The sequence below is a fragment of the Trachinotus anak genome, unplaced genomic scaffold (genome assembly GCF_046630095.1).
Source record: "Trachinotus anak isolate AG129_WGS33_773 ecotype Australia unplaced genomic scaffold, CSIRO_AGI_Tana_v1 ptg000016l, whole genome shotgun sequence".
Taxonomy (NCBI): domain Eukaryota; kingdom Metazoa; phylum Chordata; class Actinopteri; order Carangiformes; family Carangidae; genus Trachinotus; species Trachinotus anak.
This window is the reverse complement of record NW_027273867.1, coordinates 20,817,501-20,837,241: the sequence shown is the minus strand read 5'-3', so window position 1 is coordinate 20,837,241 and position 19,741 is coordinate 20,817,501. Positions and strand designations below refer to the sequence as shown.

Here is a 19,741-nt window from a genome sequence, read left to right as displayed (position 1 = left end):
ATTAGATTTTTTTTCTCTTTTTTATTTTTATTTTCTTGACAGGGAAAAGCCCATTTGGGGGCATCAACCTTTTCTTTCTGTTTGAAACTTTTTTCTAAAAAATCTTAGATGCTAATGTTAACAAATTAATTTCTACTTCAACTGATCTTACTGCCCATAATGTTCCCTCACTGACCACCCACACTGAGTAGCTTTAGTCAAAAGACGAAAGAAGAAGCCCTGAAAGTTCCTGAAATCAAATTTCTGTCTTGGACACCCAGTGGATCAAACATGAGTCTTGTTAACATGAGTCCTGTTAACACTGAACTGAAGCTTGAACCAACTCTTTTATCTCTGTCGAGATAGGCAAAGCCTTGTCTTGTCCAATATTTCCCTCAGAAGTTGGTGGAGACCAAAATAGAGTTTAAAGAAGCGTAAATATGGAATTTGAATTTGCCATGGGCCCAGAAGCATGTCTCAAATGGATGAGTGTTTTCTGACACATTAGCTATAACAACTTTTTAAAGTGATAATATGCCAGTGTTTTCTGGACCAAACACTGGCAGTGGCCAAAACAAATAAATAAATAACTTTATACTGCTTTAAAAACAACAATACATTTCATGGTTATTTTATTATCTACCTACGTCCCTGCTGTAACACTGGTGATTGTGAATACTGTATATGATTTATTGTTTATAAATCCTATTTCATAAACAAAGACTTATTGTTTACTGTAAATCACATTAATGTAGCGTATTATTTACATTCACAAACAGCTTATTTGACTTTAAGAATGGAAATTTGCTGATGTTTAGCAGGTAAATGTGTCAAACCATCCATCACTGTACGTTACACATAACAATAACACTTGTTTGCATTCATACACCTTTCCTACCTGCTATTTACCTGAAGAGCATATATAAGAACATAAATACTACATTTCTCACCAATAAATGTAAATTCTGTCATCATATCTATCGATCATCACCTAATAGAAACTGCCTGACAGCAGTCTCAGTTAACTGCTAATTTATAGCCATCACCAGGACTAAACCTACGTGACTGGAATTTCAAAAGGCTCCATACAATTTCTCCGGAGTGTAAATAATGTTTTGACGTCTCACACCGCCACCCCCCCACCCCACCCCCTTTACCCAGATGTTGGTCTGCTGTTGGCTTCTGACTCAGAGGTGAGAATGGCAATAAAACAACTCAGAAAAGGAGACAGACTGTCCACAGAGAGACATTAACCTTTAGCCAGTTCCCTGGTGTAGGCCTGACTTACAACCATGAAGGTACAGCGGAGGTTTCTGTTAACTTGCCCTGAGTGTTCCTCCATTCACTTACTCCACCTGCTAAGTGGCTTACATTAAAGGATAACTGTTGAGTCCATGTTGACTTATTTCACCTTAATTCTCTCGCCACAAAAATAGCTTCTTCCCATCTGCTATTAGCCTCATCAACAAGGCTAGAGAGCCCCACTGTTGCTGATCAATTGCACCAATCACCAGAAAAAATTCCTTGTATGTGAAAACATACTTGGCAATAAAACTGATTCTGATTCTGATTCTGATTCTGATTAGAAAAAATACCTTTTTTGTTTACCCCTGTTAGTATCAAGCCACACAGATAGTTTCAGGTTTATTTACAAAGATACATCTGAACTATAATCACCTACAATACAACAGAGGCACCATCTAGCATCTAGCTGAGATATTTCAGTCTGGACCTAAACTCATGCCCCCAGTGTGGCAGAAATTTTAAATGCAATTGAGATCTGTGTTTTTCCAGAAAAGTGCCGTTACCATGGTTACTGTTGATGCTGGCGACAAAGAATGTACTCAGCAAGTCTGATATGAACGATTCCTTTGGGAGAAATCAGTTCAAGGCTCATAAAGTAGTCATAGATACCAGATGCAGCAGATGAAAATCATCTTGTTATTTTGGTGAACTGACGGCACAACAGGGCACAAATAAACTCTTGTGTCTGCAAACGTCAGCTGCACTTGAACTGAGATGCAGCAAGGCGGGTGTTTGGTTTGACCGGCGTGAAAAATGTTGTGTTTTTCCTGTAAATCGGCTCTCTAACTAAAAGCCCTCACAGCCCAGCTATTGTGTGTCTGCAGCATCTGTCAATGTCTCTGTGTTTTCCAAGCACATGTAATGATCTGACATGTTGTGCGGCATTGATCTGCATCCTGAGTGGGTTGGAAGAAGAGACACAAGACAATGTATTTGATGCACAACCATGTTTTTTTTAAAAAAAGAAATCATCATTCACCAGAACGGCTAAACCATTACTAATGTCTGTCTTCTTCTGTGGTATATTTCATGGCACCTACTGCTTACACACAGTCAAACTCTTGAAGAAGCCGTGAAGAGTATTTGGTGATGAGACTAATCTGACATTTTCATATTAGCTTATTATTTCTATTTAGCAAATCTCTGTTACTGCCTGAGTAAATGTCGGCTAAAAAAAAAAAAAAAAAAAAAGAGAAAATCCTTTACATTTCCTCTTCTTAACAACGGAGATGGACAGCGTTGTTTCCTCCTCATCCTCCACCTCCCACTACAACTTTTCTCTAGAGAAAATGACAAAAAGGGAGGAAAGTTGTGGTGAAAAGTGAAAAAGAGGAAAGATCAGATTTACTAAAACCCAAGTTAATTTAACCTTTAAAACCTTAATAAATGGTACTCCAATTATTTTATTGAAAAGCACCACTGAAACAAATTTATCAACAAAAAATCCAGAAAAACAAAAGAGCCATTACTCTGCTCCCAACACTGGTCTGATTGACAGGTGATTTCTGGGAATAGCAGAGAAGAAACATCACAGCAATTATCCATTAGCAACAAATATAAAAAAAAAAGTAGATGACTACTTAAAATCATGTTCCTGTATGACAGGATATAATTAGGAGAATGTCTGCGGGATGCAGGTCCTGAAGTAGATGAATCACATTAGTTGCCCTCTGGAGGTTAAATAACTGAGCATCCACACTATAATATTAACTAGTCTGAATTTAGCTTAGTCAAGTGTCAAAACAGAAAAGGTGCAAAGAAGGAACTGATGAAGTGAGAGTGAAGTTGAGAGAGTTATAAGTGGTACAAGAGGGCGTGGTACAATCAGAGACAGAGAAAATGAGGGGGGATGAGCAGGGAGAGGAACAGTATTCATGAAGAGGTGCACAGATAAGAAACTTTCTGGCTCATTAGCTCTCAAATAAATGTGTTTTCAGCACGATAAAAAGAGGTTGTTCTGTGATAATGGGGCTGTAATGTTCGTTATGACACCCCGGACAGAGACAGCAACAAAGACAAGGGGTGGTGTAATTACAGCTCTCCTGCAACAAGGGAGCAGCCTCAGCCTGTTATGAATAATTACACATGGAAGAACACGCACCGTGTTGAGTGTCTGTTCAAAGAGAAGTAAGATTTTCTCCAATGACTGTAATTGAAAACTACAATTTTGGAACATACAGTTGAATTAATGAAACCAAGGCCTCAGTCTGAATTTATGTGGCCATATCTTTCAAGGATAAGCTTGAATACATTTTTCAACCAACAATGAACTGATCCCATGAAGTATTGTCTGTGTGTCCATGTAACAACAGAGTAACAACATACAAAACACATTAATGACACAGTGGGATTCTTACTGGGCCTTATGTGCCCAACAACCTCTTGGCCAGGTGCTGTTTCCAGTTTTAATGCTAAGCTAAGCTAACCGTCTCCTGGCAGTCGCTTCATATTTACTGTACAGACATGGCAGTGGTAACCATCTTCTCATCTAGAAGCGATTAAGCCTCTTTCCCAAAGAGTAGAATTATTATTCCCTTGATTAACAGTGGTAAGATTTAAAGGGCCCTCTCACTCACTTTCCCGAAGCTGCATATTTTCTATAATTTGACAACATTCAAAGATTGGCAACAAATTATGTTTAAAAGCCTTTTCATTTTACTTAAAAATATTTTTTTCAGGCAATCTGCTTTGTTGTTAGATGATGCCACTTTGATGTTGTAGCGTCCACTGCCTGAAGAGAGACAACCATGTAAGTATGACATCTGTGATTTAATTACTTTCCTTCCGTCTACTGTTCGCATTGGGGAGGAGCTCTATTCATTACTGAAGAATGTGCAATCAACTCAACAACAATTTGTCTATGTCATTTTCCTCCTGGAGAAATACGTGGGTTTGTTTACTTTAATTGTTTAATCATTTAAAAGCCAATTACACCTGCAGAGAGGGGCCGTTTCAATCATAGAGAGCCGAGCTTTAATCATAAACCAGTTGTTTTTTCAAGGCCACTCGGCACTTGATTAGGATATACAGTAGTAATACTTAAACTGAGGTGTGATTCATGAAGAATTAAAGCAAAGACCACTGGTCATTATAACAAATAAACCTGAGTAAAAAGAATTATTCTTTCTAAACACACTGTATTCATTATAATTTAATGCATTCACTCCACACTGAGTGTCACACTAATGTCCCAGCTTTGATCATATTCAGGATATTATGTTAACACACAGAAACCTGGTTATTCAGCTGTATGTACCAAGGTTATAATAGTTTTAGATTCTTGATCAGGTTTTTTTTTTTTTTTTTTTTTTTTAGGTTCAGTTAGTTTTATTTTTTTCTTTTTGTCAGGGACGAGATTCAAAAAGGTCAGAAAAAGTATGGTGTAATAAATAAAGCTAAAAAATTGGAAGATAGATTTCATATCCACCAAAAATATTTGGCTTATGTATGAAATAAACTGACAAAGACAAAAATTAGAGAAATGTTCTCTATAATTTTAGTTTTATTTAGTTATTTTAATTTGGTTAGGTTTTTTTTGTTAATAAGCCTTGTTTTTATTGTTATTTCAGTTAACAAAAATGTTTTTCATATCTAGTTTTTGTCATTTTCGATTGACGATATAAACCTAGGTCTGTACACAAAATTATTATTATTATTATCAAATTATCATTATTCCAAATTATTCACATTTCTCTTCCACATCCAACATTTCTGAGTTACATATTTTAGCATCTGACCATGAACCCGCTTTGGTTTGTATCTGCCTGGACTCTCTTGGATTTGACGTCTCAAGCTCATAATAAAGTAACAGCAGATGATGAGCCACAATGTGGTTTTAGTTTGCACTGACATTACTGTGGTCTGTGATTATTATGTGCAAACACGTAACACATACTCCAAAAACGTGACCATAGCTCTGACCACAGCATGATGCCCAAAGTCTGATGAGATGAATATGAGCTGGTGGCTGATGACAAGTGGCCACCAGCTGTTATGTGGAGTCTCAGGTGAACATTTCAACCCAGGTCATGGCGTCACACTGAGGCGGCTCCACGCCAGCTCTTTGTGCTATAAATTAAATCACTGATTAATACAGTTTGAGCTGTGGCAGTCTTCTTTTGTTTGCTTTGTCTCTTGCTTTTCTTTCTACTGTTGTTGTGATTGATGTGTTGTTGTTATATTGATTTTAAGTAACACTGTTGGTTTATAAAGCACTGGCTGGTGGCAGCATTCACTATGGACTATACTAGACCAACCATCTCAAACAAACTCCAAAATACTTGAGGTCTCCTTCCACTTTGTTTTCTTTTTTTCTTAAATAAGGCCCTAAAACCTTTCTGCTTACATTTTATAAAGTTAAAGTTTGAGTCACATTTTCTGTGCTACAATTAGTTTTCTCTTAATTCAGTTTTATCTTACTTTATCTTGTGTTTTATTAATCTAAAATCATATTTATGTGCCTTTTTATATTAGCTTTGGTTTTATATTTTGTCATAACCCTAACCCTCTTTATTTATGTGAAGCAGTTTGACTTGTGTAGCTGTTGATGCAGTGTTGTATTGTTTTGTCACTCTGTCCCTATATCGTTGTTGCACTGCGTGGTACAGTACTGTTGTTCAGTTGGGATTTAACTTACGTATATTTAAAAAATGTAATTAACTTCATCTGCATGTTAAATGTTATATGACTCAGTTTTGATGCTCTATATCTTGTGCTGGATAACTGAACGTGTTCCTGTGTTGCACACCTCAAACACCGGTGGTGAAATATGAGGCAGCTGTGTGTCGTTGATTTTAATTTAGAGTCAGATCAAGTTTCCTGACCCTGCAGCCAATGAAACTCATTTAGAAGGACTGAATACATTTTAAAAAAAAAGGAAAACAAATGTGTCTGTCAATCTTGAAAATTTTCTTTTAACAAACTTTTCAAAAAGCCTACTTTTAAAGACAAACGACTTTTGCCTGAAAGTAGTGAAATGAAGGTTTGGGAAGTGCAGACTGTAACTATCTTCAATTATCCAATTCTCTGTGGTCTGACGGCTTGACAACATGGTTTTTTCCCCTTTGCGTCTGAGTAAACACAGAGCTCATCCTCTGAGACGTTAGTGGCTCTGACAGGCCGCCTTCAAGTAATGTAGGGATGCTGGTGCGGCTAATAAAAACAAGCAGTGCGGTCTAATTCAATTGCACACAAATAATTAAATCAAAACAGAGTAAAACTGGATCTTCCCGAAAAAACCCCCACAATGACAGAGAAAAGAGATAAAGCTGATTACTCACAGCCTATAGTGTGGCTTCGCAGGGGAAAGAAACCTGTAGGACTCGGGGGAGCTGAGGACACAAATTACAGACCATTGAATTGTAAAGGCAGTTGATGGGGATCGCACCACAGTTACAAGACAACGTGCACTGCTCTTTGCTTGTTCCAGTTCACACATCGCTGACAATTTCGAGCTCGATCAATAAACCGGTTCGAGCAGTTCTCCTGTAATTTCTGAATATTTGCGAGTTTTGCCAAACAGTGAACGCCAACAGGCTGGCTTCTGTTTATTGTCACCTCCAGCTGAACATGAAAAGACACTGATATGAATGTGCTTCTTTCAGGAGTCAAAGGTAATGTGTTTAAGCCCTTTTTCAAAACAGTTTCTTCCCAAGTTATATCTCTCTACGCTTTTCTTGCTACAATCAAAGAAAATATAGAGAAGAAGTGGACCATCTTTTATTCTTTTTACAAAAAAAAAATCCATTAGTGTCTGTTGAATCTTTTCATATCTAGCTGGCTGATTGGGTGAGTGGGCTACTTTAGGATTTTTTAAAATGGAAAAAAGAAAACGTCCCTGTTTAAGAAACAAGGCAGGAATGCTTGTTCACGGGTAAAATTTTGGCTTCGGCATAATGGGGATTCACAGCAAACACATTCTGCAGCTGTTAATGTACAAAAGTTTAAAATGTGAACTTTTCTCCATTATCTATCCGTGGTTTTTAAGTAGCACATGCACTCAGGTTTAATAGCTCAGAGGAAAAATGCAGCAGATGCCATCTGCAGCATTTGTAAATATACTCATAGCTTGGATGAGATTTAAACCTTTACCACCACCAAAAAAAGATTGAATTTGAGGCATCTTGAAATTGTGGGCTTCAAGTCCAACTGATTCATCCAAGACTGAGTCTAATGCAACAGGAGCCAGTGTAATGTGTGAAACATGTTTATGGAAATTTATGGAAATTAATTTTTCTGACTTCCACAGAGATGATTGTGAAATAAGCCAAGAAGAGGGATTTCCTCAGCGTCCCCCACCTCCACTGACCATCTGACACAATACTACAATCAGCCATCATTGCAACACAGCCAGCCTTCAGTAAATCCGTCATTCATTCAGAGAAATGTGTACAATTATATTTCTGCACCGGAATTCATGGAATTACAAATGTGTGTAATAATGCAGTGAGCATTAACAGGGAACTACATGTATGAAACGTATATTTATGAAACCTCCAGTGTGATAAAATGGGATTCACAAGAGACCAGTGTGTTGATTATTATTTAATCATTGACATCCACTTACAAACTTCAGCTCCTGACAGTTTATTATCATAATTTGTCCAGAACATGGTTCTTTACTTGTTGATCTCTGAGAACTTGAGGAGAACTCAATGACAGAATTCATCACAGACAGATGAAAATGAGGACAACACATCTTCATTTTGGAATGATCGCACTTTGATGAGATGAAAGTCTAAAACTAGTCCCAAATCTAATTATTATTGACCTTTAGAACAAAGAGGTTACTGGAGGTCAGGATGTACAGTCTCTCATTGGTTGCTCTGAAGCCCAGGATTGGTTTGTCGGAGTCCAGACTGGCCACCTGTTGCTTGGCAACCTGTCCTACCTGCCGACCCTGCTTCCTGTTGAAGAGGACGGTCTCCACCGGCGACGGCTGCCGGTAGATGAATGCCCGGCGGAGACACTCGCACAGTGACGCATAGGAAAAGTTTGGAGCGCAGGTTGCAAACTTTTTATCCCGTTTGGAGGCCTGGACGTAGCCTATGAAAACAGACAGAGATCAAATCAGAGGCAAGCGGAGAGGATCTTGTGCCTTTATAGATGTTTTTTTCAGTTTCTGTGATAGAAAGGCTCAACTTGTTGACACTCTGATACCATAATGCAAAATTCCCTGCGGGACAATGTTTTCATTTAAATGAGCTACCTGTGAGTTTTGCTACTGCTACATAGCTAGCGTTAGCATCAACAGCTGTTCACTTACCAGTCTAGAAGAAACTATTTGAGTTCAGTATAAAACTTCATTACTTTACTCACCAAGAGCTGTCTCCAGAGGTGGAAAACTACATTAATGTTAACTCTTGTTTCTATCACGGATGTTAGCATGCTAACCAGCTAGCCCCGGCCCGTCTTGCCACTGTGTTAGAGTGACTCCCTTTAGCCTCCAATCTGCTCTGAAGATGTAGCTCTGGCATACATACCTTTTAAATAATATCAATATCCAATGTTGTGCATATTGCATAACATTAAATGTTTAGTCCTTGAATAAAATTCAGCCCCAGCTTTTTCAAATTCACTGTACATACCAGAAAAAAAATATATTGTCTTATATTCAGGCAAATACAGTATTTTTGAATGCCTTGGATCAGTGGCACCACTTTTTTCAGTAAGAAAATAAAAGATTACTCACATCCATCCCTTGTTGGGGTATCAGGGCGTTGCTTAAGGGCATCTAATGGATCTAAACTTTAGGCCTCCACTGCACCACAAGGTTGATGTGTTTGATTTTCTGGTTTGTAGTTTCACTTCACTAGGAAACGCTGTGTATTGGCAGCTTTAAATTACAGTAGTGACAACAGAATAATTTCTCTTGTCTTTGGTACACGTGGATGAGAGGACTTGAACTACTGAAAAGCTAACCAGGTAGCTGAAATCCTCAAAAATCTGTCAAGTAGATGAAATCAAAAAGCTCTTAAACCTTAAAAATGTAAAAATTAAATCTGCAGCAAATGTTTCAATCAATTCATGGTGCTTACAGATTCATGATTGCAGCAGACTCACATACAGAAGGCACAGGTGCAATGAATGAGCCAGTGAATTAGACAGATGTAGCACTGCAGTGGCAGAGGTATACATGTTTGAAATTTACATATACTGAAAAGACCTCTTTAGATTTCATGCATCAATAAAGCCAGACATTAGCACTGAAACAATCAGGTGATGATTTCATTAGTTTATGGGGGAAAAAATGAGTCAATGTTGAGCTTCATAGAGACAGATATGGCAAAGCTGGTAAAAGCTGGAAAATGCCTTAAATTTCACCACCATTGAACTGAACACAGAACCCTCATATTTAGCTGAGGTTTTGTTGGACGAAGGGCTCCATCACTGCTGAAAAACAGTTTATCTTTTACTCTTAAAATCTGATTAACCACTTCCTGTGTGCGGAGATTTCCCATCTGACAACGGAGCATTTCAATAACAGAAGCTAAGGCTAACAAGGTTAGTTTTACGAAATGAAGCGACACAGCCTCGGGCAGCACAATCAGATAATTTCTACTCTCTCAAAAACATTTTTCACACTGAAATTCATCTTTTGAGCTTCATGCAGAATACCTCTCAGACTACATGCAAACTTTGAATGAGTCCCTAAATGTTGGTTTATTAGACACTCATTCATGTGCAAGGATAAAATTATTTACACTAATGACACTGTTCTTTCTATTGCACCTAAACAAGCTTTACTTAAAACTTCAGACATACATGAGTCAGTTTTCCTCTCAATAAAATAATTTCTGAAAATATCACCGGGATCCGTCTGCACTCTCAAATTGGATGATGTCAAAAAACTGAAAAATGAAGATGTCAAGTTGAAAATGGAAAAAAAACCTTGTGCAGAGGCCATTGTTGAGTAAAGAGAGATGAGCAGATAAATTCAATAGAAACAGATTGAAAGAGACAAGGCTCTAGAAGTGGAAGAAGTGTTTGATTTGTGCTTTGGAGTTAAATTAACACAACAGCCTGAAGACATCAGTCAGCTGCTAAGCTAAGAGGCACAATATAATCCAGTTACCATGCATATCAGGGTTTATGTGCAGTGTAGGAGAGAGATCCCTTAATGAACCTGTTTTCAAACAACTTTCATGTATTTCTTTTTGTGTCCATGCAGGCTACAAGCGGTGTCAGTGAACTCTGTGAGGATGTTCTGTCATCTACCCACTGCAGCACTAGATATAAACAAAGTTAATAGCTGGAAGAATGAATAATTCAGCTGAAGTTGTCATGATTCACCAAAAATGTAAATGAAGAAAAGGCGTCCGCTGAGAATACTGTTCAAACTAACCTCAACTCGCTCCCACACACTGGGGCTAATGTAATGTTTCACAGATCCTACAGGGACCTAAGGAGTGTTCGGGCCACTTGGGGAGCGCTCGTTTTGGTTGTATGCAGTCTACCAACACATGTATGAATGCCATGTGGATGGTGGTGATGTGATGCACATTTCTGCTCACTGTAGAGAGACATTCCCTTCAAGATGGTGGTTTAGTGTCTTTGTAGCATCTTACAGCGATGAAATCAAAATATCTGACTGTCACACTTACAAACAAAATACAGCTGGTTTTTATCATCCTATCATTGAGTGATAAAATTTCTGGATGAATCCTTTCCCTGCTTCATTTGCAGTGTGTAAGTGGTGACGTTACATTTTCATTGCTTGCTCTGCAGATGTTTGACTGAGCTCATACTGAAGCGGAGGTGAGGACACCAGGAGCGAGAGCAATCAGCACTGAGGCGCTTCCTTGGTGGACAAAGCTGATTTTCTACCACAGCAACAGGTCTTTTTTTTTAACTGGACAACTGTTGTGAGGAGCAGCTCTGGAGAAGGAGCTGCCTCAGAAGGAGCAGGAAGGAGGATTGAGTACAAGTGCAAGCTCCTTTTCCTACCTGCTGCAGAACCCTGGGCTCTCTCTCTGAGCAACAGTTGATTGTCTGAGTGCAAGTGTGAGTTGCAGTATTTGCCTGAGATATTATGTTTAAGTTATAATGCTAGTAGTTGTTGTACATCATGACTCTTGATAAGTTTAGATATTTTCCCGGTGTTAATAATAAATGAGTTATATTTTCCATTTAGATTTAAAAAAAAAAAAAACAGCATCAATTGTCCACCTCTGTTGCCTCGCCCCAGGACTACCTGCATATATGTGCCTTTAAAACTAAGCAATCAATCATAATTGGATGGGATTGGACTTCTCCTGCCACAACCTCTGTGTTTACACACATTACCTGGAAACCAGCATACAGTCTTTAGTGTTTAGTCTCTATTACAACTAAAACTAAAATCAGTGTGTTTACATGCACTCAATTAAATGATTTTTTTGAATGTCATGTAAACAAAAAGCCTGGTCTCTGTAATCAGAATAAGGGATTAGAGATAGATTTCCTGCTAAATTCCTCTTGGAAGAGATTGATTTCTCTGCCATTTATACAGGTTTCCAATCGTCTGTACATATGCTTGACAAAGACTTCAAACAATGGGAGAGCTGCAGTGGAGCTGAATGTAAAAACAGCAAATTACACACAGTCAATTTCTCGTATTTAAAGACAGTCAGACTAGAACTGAAACTGACACAAACTGTCCTCCAGAAGTCTAAATAAGTCTTTTCCCACCACTAAACATTTGACTTTTAAATTTGCACACTGTCACACTGCAAGGAGAAGCTGTCAGCCTGTCCTCTCTGCACTGTCAGTCTGCTCTGACACACACAAAGTGGAAAAAAAAAAGAAGTGAGGAGGCAGCGTCTTCTGTCAATTAGTTAAAATAAAAAAGCCAGGCTTCCAAAGAAAAAGGTCGGGGTTGGGAAGAAATGCGATTACTGACGTGCTGCATGTAAACGCGTTCTCTGATTACCTTCATAACCTGGCTTCTCTGAGTAAACTGGTTATTTAAATGCACTGAATAAGTCAAGTTTACCTGCTCAGAGCTCAGGTAGGCATGACGGTGTGTTTCAGTTGTGCCCTGTGAGATTTGAAATAAAATCTAATGGCTGGATCTAAGCCAGACCCCAGAAGCTGACGGCAGATACCTGCAAAGACCTGCAGGATAGATACGGCTGAGTTACAATGAAAATGTATCTTTAATGCCAGAATTAAGACCTAATTAAGACAAAGCTGACACGATTAGTTATTTACGTAGTTCACAGCCTCATCCATCAACATCCAAGGTAGCAGTTGAAATGCAGAAATCTATGAGCTCCTTGTTTTTTTGTAGTTTGGTCAGTCTGGTCTTTATTTTCTACGTTCACTCTGCGCCTCCTTTACTGTACATCACCTATTATTCACACACTGTGTCTCATGGTATTTTTTTATTTAGAGATACTGTTTCAAACAGCACGTACTGTACTGTAAAGTTTTCAAACTCTTACCCAAGGCGTTGAACGTGGCGATGTGCTCCCACATGTTACTGGGTTGGTCGGGACGCGGCTGCCACACCAGGGCATCCACATCATGTCGGAGACACAGGCATGGCATTTCAGAGGGGTTCACGTCAACTGTGAACAGGTACTGATGGCTGCCTAGATTCACCTGGAGAGAGACAGACAGGAGGTACAGGTGTGAATTAAAGTTAGTCCGTCCCTCTGCGACTCAGAGATGTGTGAGAGGAGCTCCGGGCCTGCAGGGCCTGCACACCTGGGACTTTCTAATTATACTACAGGTGATTTCTTCTGCTCCTCCTTCACTGTCTAAAGCAAGTACAATGCAATGCTTGAATTACCATTCCCATAATCCTTATGTCTTACCCACAGTTTATCAGGTTGATTGATTCGTGATTGCAGGTATAAAATACCAAAGAAAAACCTCAAAATCAATAGTCTATCAACAAACCAATCAGAGAAGAACAACATCAAGGCAAGACGGTGAATATGAACAACTGAGGCAGCATCTACGCTCACAAGGACGTGAAATTCCATAAAACACAATTCATTGTATTTTCTTTTTTCCAGTTTTTGATCACTGATTAAATATTGAATGCAGGAATGTGGGAGGACAGTTGACAAACAGGGCAGGTCTTTTGATCCAGAAGAGAGAAAAACACAACTCATGCCAGAAATATCAGTTTGGTTATTGTCTAAACAGCCTGTCAATTGATTTCCTGTTGTAATCAGTTATGGGGCCACTCCTGGACCTGTTTTCCATCTATTTTTATCCTTTATTTATTATATATATTTCATTACTAACTTACATATCTACATATTTATTGGTCAATTTAACACATTTTTTGTTGTCTGTGTTGGACTTTGGTTGGTTTTGCATATTATACACATCTTAATATCCCTGCTTGGGATGAATAAAGTTTACAGGCAAGTTGTTCCTATGTTTATGTTTTTATCCTTTTTGTTGATTGATTAAAAAACAGTTAAAATCTTGCTTGGTTCAGTATCATTAAGATTCCCATCTGTGGCAGATCTCCATCTTCAAACTCAGCATGGTCATAATGTGTAACAAGCCTTTTTGAATGGTTTGTGATAACAGCCATAAAAGTCCATGTATGAGCCCCTCAGTCGGCTCACTCTGATGAATGTGCTTGACGTAATTGCCTGTGTACGCTTTGCTGCTATTTTAGTCTGACTCCATTTGCTTTGGAGAGAAAATGACCGCTGCTGTGACATAATCGCCTCTCGACATGTGACTGTTCACACCGATCCCTCGCTCAGAGTCGACCCACATCCTGTGAATCCAACTGCCAGCATGTCTCAGAGGCTGTCAGGCAGCGCTGTCCTCCCCATCTCAACACACACTTGACAGGCATTGAAAATTCAGCATAAACCAGCCCATATGTTGGTGGTTGATGGTTGTGCACAATGACAAGCCATTCAGAAAGCCATCACTCCTCCACTCTGAAACTCATTTTCCTGCCATTTGTGTTTGCAGTGTGTGGCAGACGTTCACTCGTACCTTAGTAGAGCCTGATAACTGACAATGACGCCGGGGTCCGCCTGGGTCATGATTTGTGATGAACAATAGAAGCTAAACAACAATCAAATGTGACAAAAGCAGAATAACTGCACTGCATGAAATTGACTTAAATCATTTCAGTGCTTTGTTGCTCCTCTCTGCACTGAGGAAAGCTGTTTTCTGCACACTCAGCCAATCGTGCTGCAACAGTGCAATGTATAAAACCATGCAGATAAAGGTCAGGAGCTTCAGTTAATGTTCACACCAAACATCAGAATGAGGGGTTAAAATGTGACCTCAGTGCCTTTGACTATGACATGCTTGTTGGTCTCAGACAGGCTGATCTCCTGGGATTTTCACACACAACAGTCTCCAGAGTTTTTACTCACAATAGTGGAAAAACAAAACAGCAGCAGCGGTTCTCTGGAAGGAAATACCTTGTTGACGAGAGAGGTCAGAGGAGACTGACCAGACTGGTTAAAGCTGACAGAAAGGCTACGGTCACTCAGATAACCACTCTGTACAACTGTGGTCTCAGAGTGAACAACATGTTGAACCTTGAGATTGACGAGCTTCAACAGCAAAGACCACATCATGTCCCTCTCCTGTCTGTCAGCCAAGAACAGAGACCTGAGACTGAAAGACTCTCAAGGTTACACTAGCGATTGCTTTTCAATTTTATGCTCCAGACTCGTGGACTAACCCACAATGCACTTTAAATATTGATTTGCTAATGAAATTTGGATAATTTAGGAATATGCTTTTACTTTGTATTCTCTCTCTCTCTCTCTCTCTCTCTCTCTCTCTCTCTTCATTCTACAGGTATCTCTGTTTCAGGAGCACCAGGATCCAGATCTGCCACTACAACAGTTTATTATTATTGATAACACCATTACCTATAGTGCATACAGCTGTTCCTGGTCCCTCTCTCTCTTTCTCCTCTTAAACCTGGTTCTGTTGGAGGTTTCTTCCTGTTAAAAGGGAGTTCTTCCTCCCCCATGAAAACAGGTGGCTGAAATCAACTTCAACTTTCTTTTCCCCCACAAACAAAAACGTATATCATCAGAATAATTTAACGATGCTGTGATCACATAACAATGCTCCAAAAAGTGTCTTTAAAAAGTCCATTTGCAACAGAAACCATTTAATATTCATTTCTCTCTGAGCCGCAATGTTTCTGTTTTTTGAGGAAGTTGCTGCTGATGCACTGAAAGAAGAAAACAAGGCACCAATAGAAAAGAGTGTGGCTCAATAACCTGGCACGCACAGTCCTCCTTATAAAGAGTAAATACAATCTCATGGATAAATTGTTTTATACCTTCAGAAAACCTACTTACCTCACTTCCAGCTTCTTACACCTGACACAGTAATAACAGTCTTTGCCCTTACTCACAGATGCTCATTCTGGGTGGGAGTGGGAGCGTGGACTCTGATATTACAGTTATTGTTCAATAAAGGCATATGGAAACTGGAAACTAACATCTGGCAGCAAACTCAACTCTGTGCCACCTTTATTAAGAATTACATTACACACCCTCAGGATCCTCTGGGATTATTTGGGTTTTTTTCCCATCAAGACATTTTCAAAGTCAGTGACTAAGAATTGTTATTGTATGACTAATACAAGGCTCTGCCTACAGTCCTGGGTCTTGAAAATGAAACGATTTCCTCTGATATCCTGTGGCTCGTTAATGATCACATTCTGAGAAAAAGAAGGAATCCAATCATGGGGCTTTTATCTCACTATTTTACAGCACACCATTTCCAACAGCCTGTGGCCTGCTAATTCTCTCAGATACCTGTTGCAGACTGTTCGTGTAAGTCAGGGCAATTGAAACTAAACTAACTAAACAGGATAATAACATTGGGGAAATCTCTGTTCTACTCTGCTTTGGTGTCTTTACAAAAGCATTATTGAGTGAAGGGGATTGAACAGAGCATCAGATTAAACTTTTGAATCCAGGATCTGAATTCCTGCTGTTTCCTTACATTATCTGCAAACACAAGATCTGCTATTCATTCATAAAAAAACCCCAAAAACATCAAAGATGAGATCAGTGCAAGAGGGTTTTTATGAAGACTGTGGAAGCCCCGGACACAGAGGAAAGTCTATCAATTGTCTAGCACAGAGCAAAGTATTCTTTCTGACTGTTAAATGGATTAAAGCATCTACATGGGGCGACCATGTGATGCCATTTGGTGTCTTTATGTCTGCTTTACATCTGGTGGCGGTATTGTGCCATCTGCCTGTATAATTACACAATTTGCAATTCATAAGAGGAATCCTATTTTACGTCTTAACATCTTGGGAACATGTTGGAAGTAAATGTTTAGTGTAATTATGTAGATCCATGAATCAAATCAAATCAAATCAAAGAGAAGCTAAATATTAAAGCCACTGAGATGTTGTACTGTATTATGTGTACAGTCGATGTCGGAGATCTTAGCCCGTTAATCAGACTGAAGTGCCATCTTGTTTCATTTCAGCTTTCAGTCTTACATCATATTCATGTTAGATTTGGTTGATTTGTTTTATCCTTACATCTTCATTCAACATGGAAGTTGCAGTAGCAAGGAGAAATTCACTTTACACGTTATAATGCAAGAAATGTTCTGGTTTAGTGACGTTTAAGAGGAGCAAAACAATGCAGGCTAAAAAAAAAAAAAAAAGCTGAACATGACTGAGCATTTGCTGCAACACAACGGGACATCATCCAGTGAGGCACTGCGCTGGCCAATCATGTACATGCAGGCACATATTATTAGTGGATAACTTGAATACTGAGTACAAACTCACATTTGTTGTGACAAAAAGATAAAATACTTACTGCTGTGAACATGCACATAAATATAAACATCATGCCCCCAGCCCCCTGTGATGTTTTAATGAGGGTCTGGTTTCAGCCAGCAGTGCCAATGTATAGTCTGTATAGTGTATAGTTCAGCTGTAAGCAGCAACATGGGCTAAAGAGATATGATGATGATAATAATAATAATAATAATAATAATAATAATAATAATAGGATAAGAGGATATTTCAGTTTGGGTGAAAACTGAACAAGACTTTAAGCTTTAGTGTCCATTTCACCTTGAGAGCAGCAGCGATGAAAAAAACTGTTGACTAACTAGCTTGTTCCTGAAGCTTTCAACTATATCTCAACAGACAGAGTTGCCCATGTAAGATACTATATGTTGTATTGTTGTTGAGGTTGCACGATTGATGTACACAATATAAAGTAGTACAATTATACTCAGCAGAGGCAAGTACTGAGCATAAATTATTTGTACCTGTTGTCAGTCTGAAAAAGCTTTTTTAGTGTATACTCTGTTCTTCTTATCAAAGGGTTTATAGGCTTTGTAGACAGAGGACAGGAAATGAGAAGCTGTCATTACGAAATCAAAAGCAAATGCACCTGTACACAGAGGCCAGATGACTGTAATAATACCTGAAATGCCAACTCTGTCATCATTGTCATTGCTGCTGTCATGTTCTTACAAGGCTGTGACGCACTCGGCTCTATAGCAAAAAGGACAAATCATTATTTACTCAAATCTTTCTTGAACACTGAACTTTGTCTTTTAAAAGCATCAAAGTTTTTTTTTTTTACTGTAAAGAAACCAGTTGCATCAAATAAAAGTCAGACAGGATGACCTTTAATATCATTCAGTCTGGTCATAAATGTGACTGCAGTGCAATCACTGTCTCTCAGAGTGTCGGTTAGTGCCCTTTGATTCAAAGAGGAAGAAGAAACCAGATTATTGTAAAGATGTGTTTGTAGGAAAGATGTATTTTAACTAGAGCTGCCAAATGATTCATTTTAATTCAATTAATCGCTGAATTTCAATAGTAAATTGCAATCAATCCCATTTGCATTTTAGAACAGTTTTCTCTTGCTTGACAACACATAAACGTCAGTCTGTCTGAACTAGAAGCTAACGTTAGCATGTCTCGTGTGTATTTATGAAGACGTCTGGTAATTTATTTATCTGTAGACAAGCTCTGAGTAAGTTATATTTTAATTTTCTAACTCATTCGATCCTTAATCTCATCGCAATTAACGCGTTAATGCTGACAGCCCTAATTTTTACCAATAATCTCAAATTTCTTTTCTTTCTGCATGAATGCAATAAGGTAAAATAATGCAGTTGCTTGTTATTTCAGTTCCACCAGGGCTCAAAACAGCCAGAGAAGGATCAACACTTGACTAACTTAGTTCATTTTTATTAAGCGGCTCTATATTTTACACTTGTCCTGTGTCTTATGTGAAGTTGCATAGTTGTGACATCACAAAATTAAGGAAGTCCTGACAGCTTGTTCCAAGGCAGAGTTTCTGAATACAGGCTGTGTACATTTCTCTGTAGGTTGAGTGTTTTGACACTTTCACATTATTTATACAGCACCTACACCTGCTTTATAATCAAATTATGATGCTGATGCTCTTAATATGCTGTCGTTTTTATTTTTACTATTTATCAAAAATGCAGAGAGATGCAGCAAATCTCATTTTACTATTTGGTGCAATAAAAATAAAGCTTTCTTAAAAAAAGACATGGAAATCTCACCTTCTACAACATGGGACCTTTAAGATATTTTATTAGTGGGATAATTAACATCACTCAGTGCTATTTAAACATTAAAATGTGGTATTACATTAATTTAGAGCAGCTCCATCTTTGGCAGGTTCTGGTAATAATGACAGAATGTAAATACATAAATATATGTAAATAAGTAAATAATACAAACACCATGAGCTTATTAACCAGACAACAGCCAGGAGTCACTTTATTGCAGTTTGGCCAACTTCAAGAATGAGCTGAGTTAATTAATGTTAATTAACTACTGCTGTGTAAGCTGTAAAAGTCAAACTTTTACATTGTTATGACACTTTTAGTTATGCAAGTTATCTTTCAAATCATGATTTGATACCAAAATGATCTTTCAACTAATATCTGCATATCCTGGTGCTTAATGTTCAATAACCTGTAAATATAATATCCATTTTTTAAACAAAAAAAAAAAATTGTGTTATACATAATAATTTATAGCAGACTTGTTTTCAAGTGTTTTCAAAGAGTTTGAAATTTTCTTTACAAAGAATAGCCTCCGTGTATTTTACAGCCTTCTTAGCCAAAGCCTGCAGTAGCTACAGTTACCAGATGTACAGATAAGCTCCTTTGTAAAATGTATTACAGATATGGCCAGCGGATACGACTCACAGCCTTCCTCTGGTGAACACACATTAAAACCATTTTTTGTCTTTTCAGCTGGGATGAGAACCAAAGAGAAGAGCACTGGCAAAGGTGTCGAAATAATAGAAGATGCCACAATTTTAAGCTGAAAGGTTTTTAAAGAAAGGTGGGCGAGCGACTGAAGCATTAAGGTGGATACAATGAGGGTGGGACGTGAAGAAAAGAATGGTAACGGCTTCCTGGATGCAGGACAGGTCCACACATACATACACAGAAACCTGTATACACTCACATGTTCATACACATGCGGAAC

The 19,741-nt window shown here is 38.4% G+C and overlaps 1 protein-coding gene across 2 annotated transcripts in view; it reads right to left on the bottom strand.

Annotated features, from left to right (window-relative positions):
• Positions 1–7,814: 7,814 nt before the first annotated feature.
• Positions 7,815–19,741, bottom strand: part of nudcd1 (NudC domain containing 1) — a 32,546-nt gene continuing 20,619 nt past the window's right edge. For both annotated transcript variants that reach the window (XM_071500235.1, XM_071500236.1), the window contains 2 exons: positions 12,708–12,867; positions 7,815–8,328 (listed from right to left, as the gene is read on the bottom strand). In XM_071500235.1, coding sequence (XP_071356336.1) covers positions 8,039–8,328; positions 12,708–12,867 — 450 coding nt within the window. In that variant the 3' untranslated portion in view covers positions 7,815–8,038. The remainder of the gene's footprint in view (positions 8,329–12,707; positions 12,868–19,741) is intronic.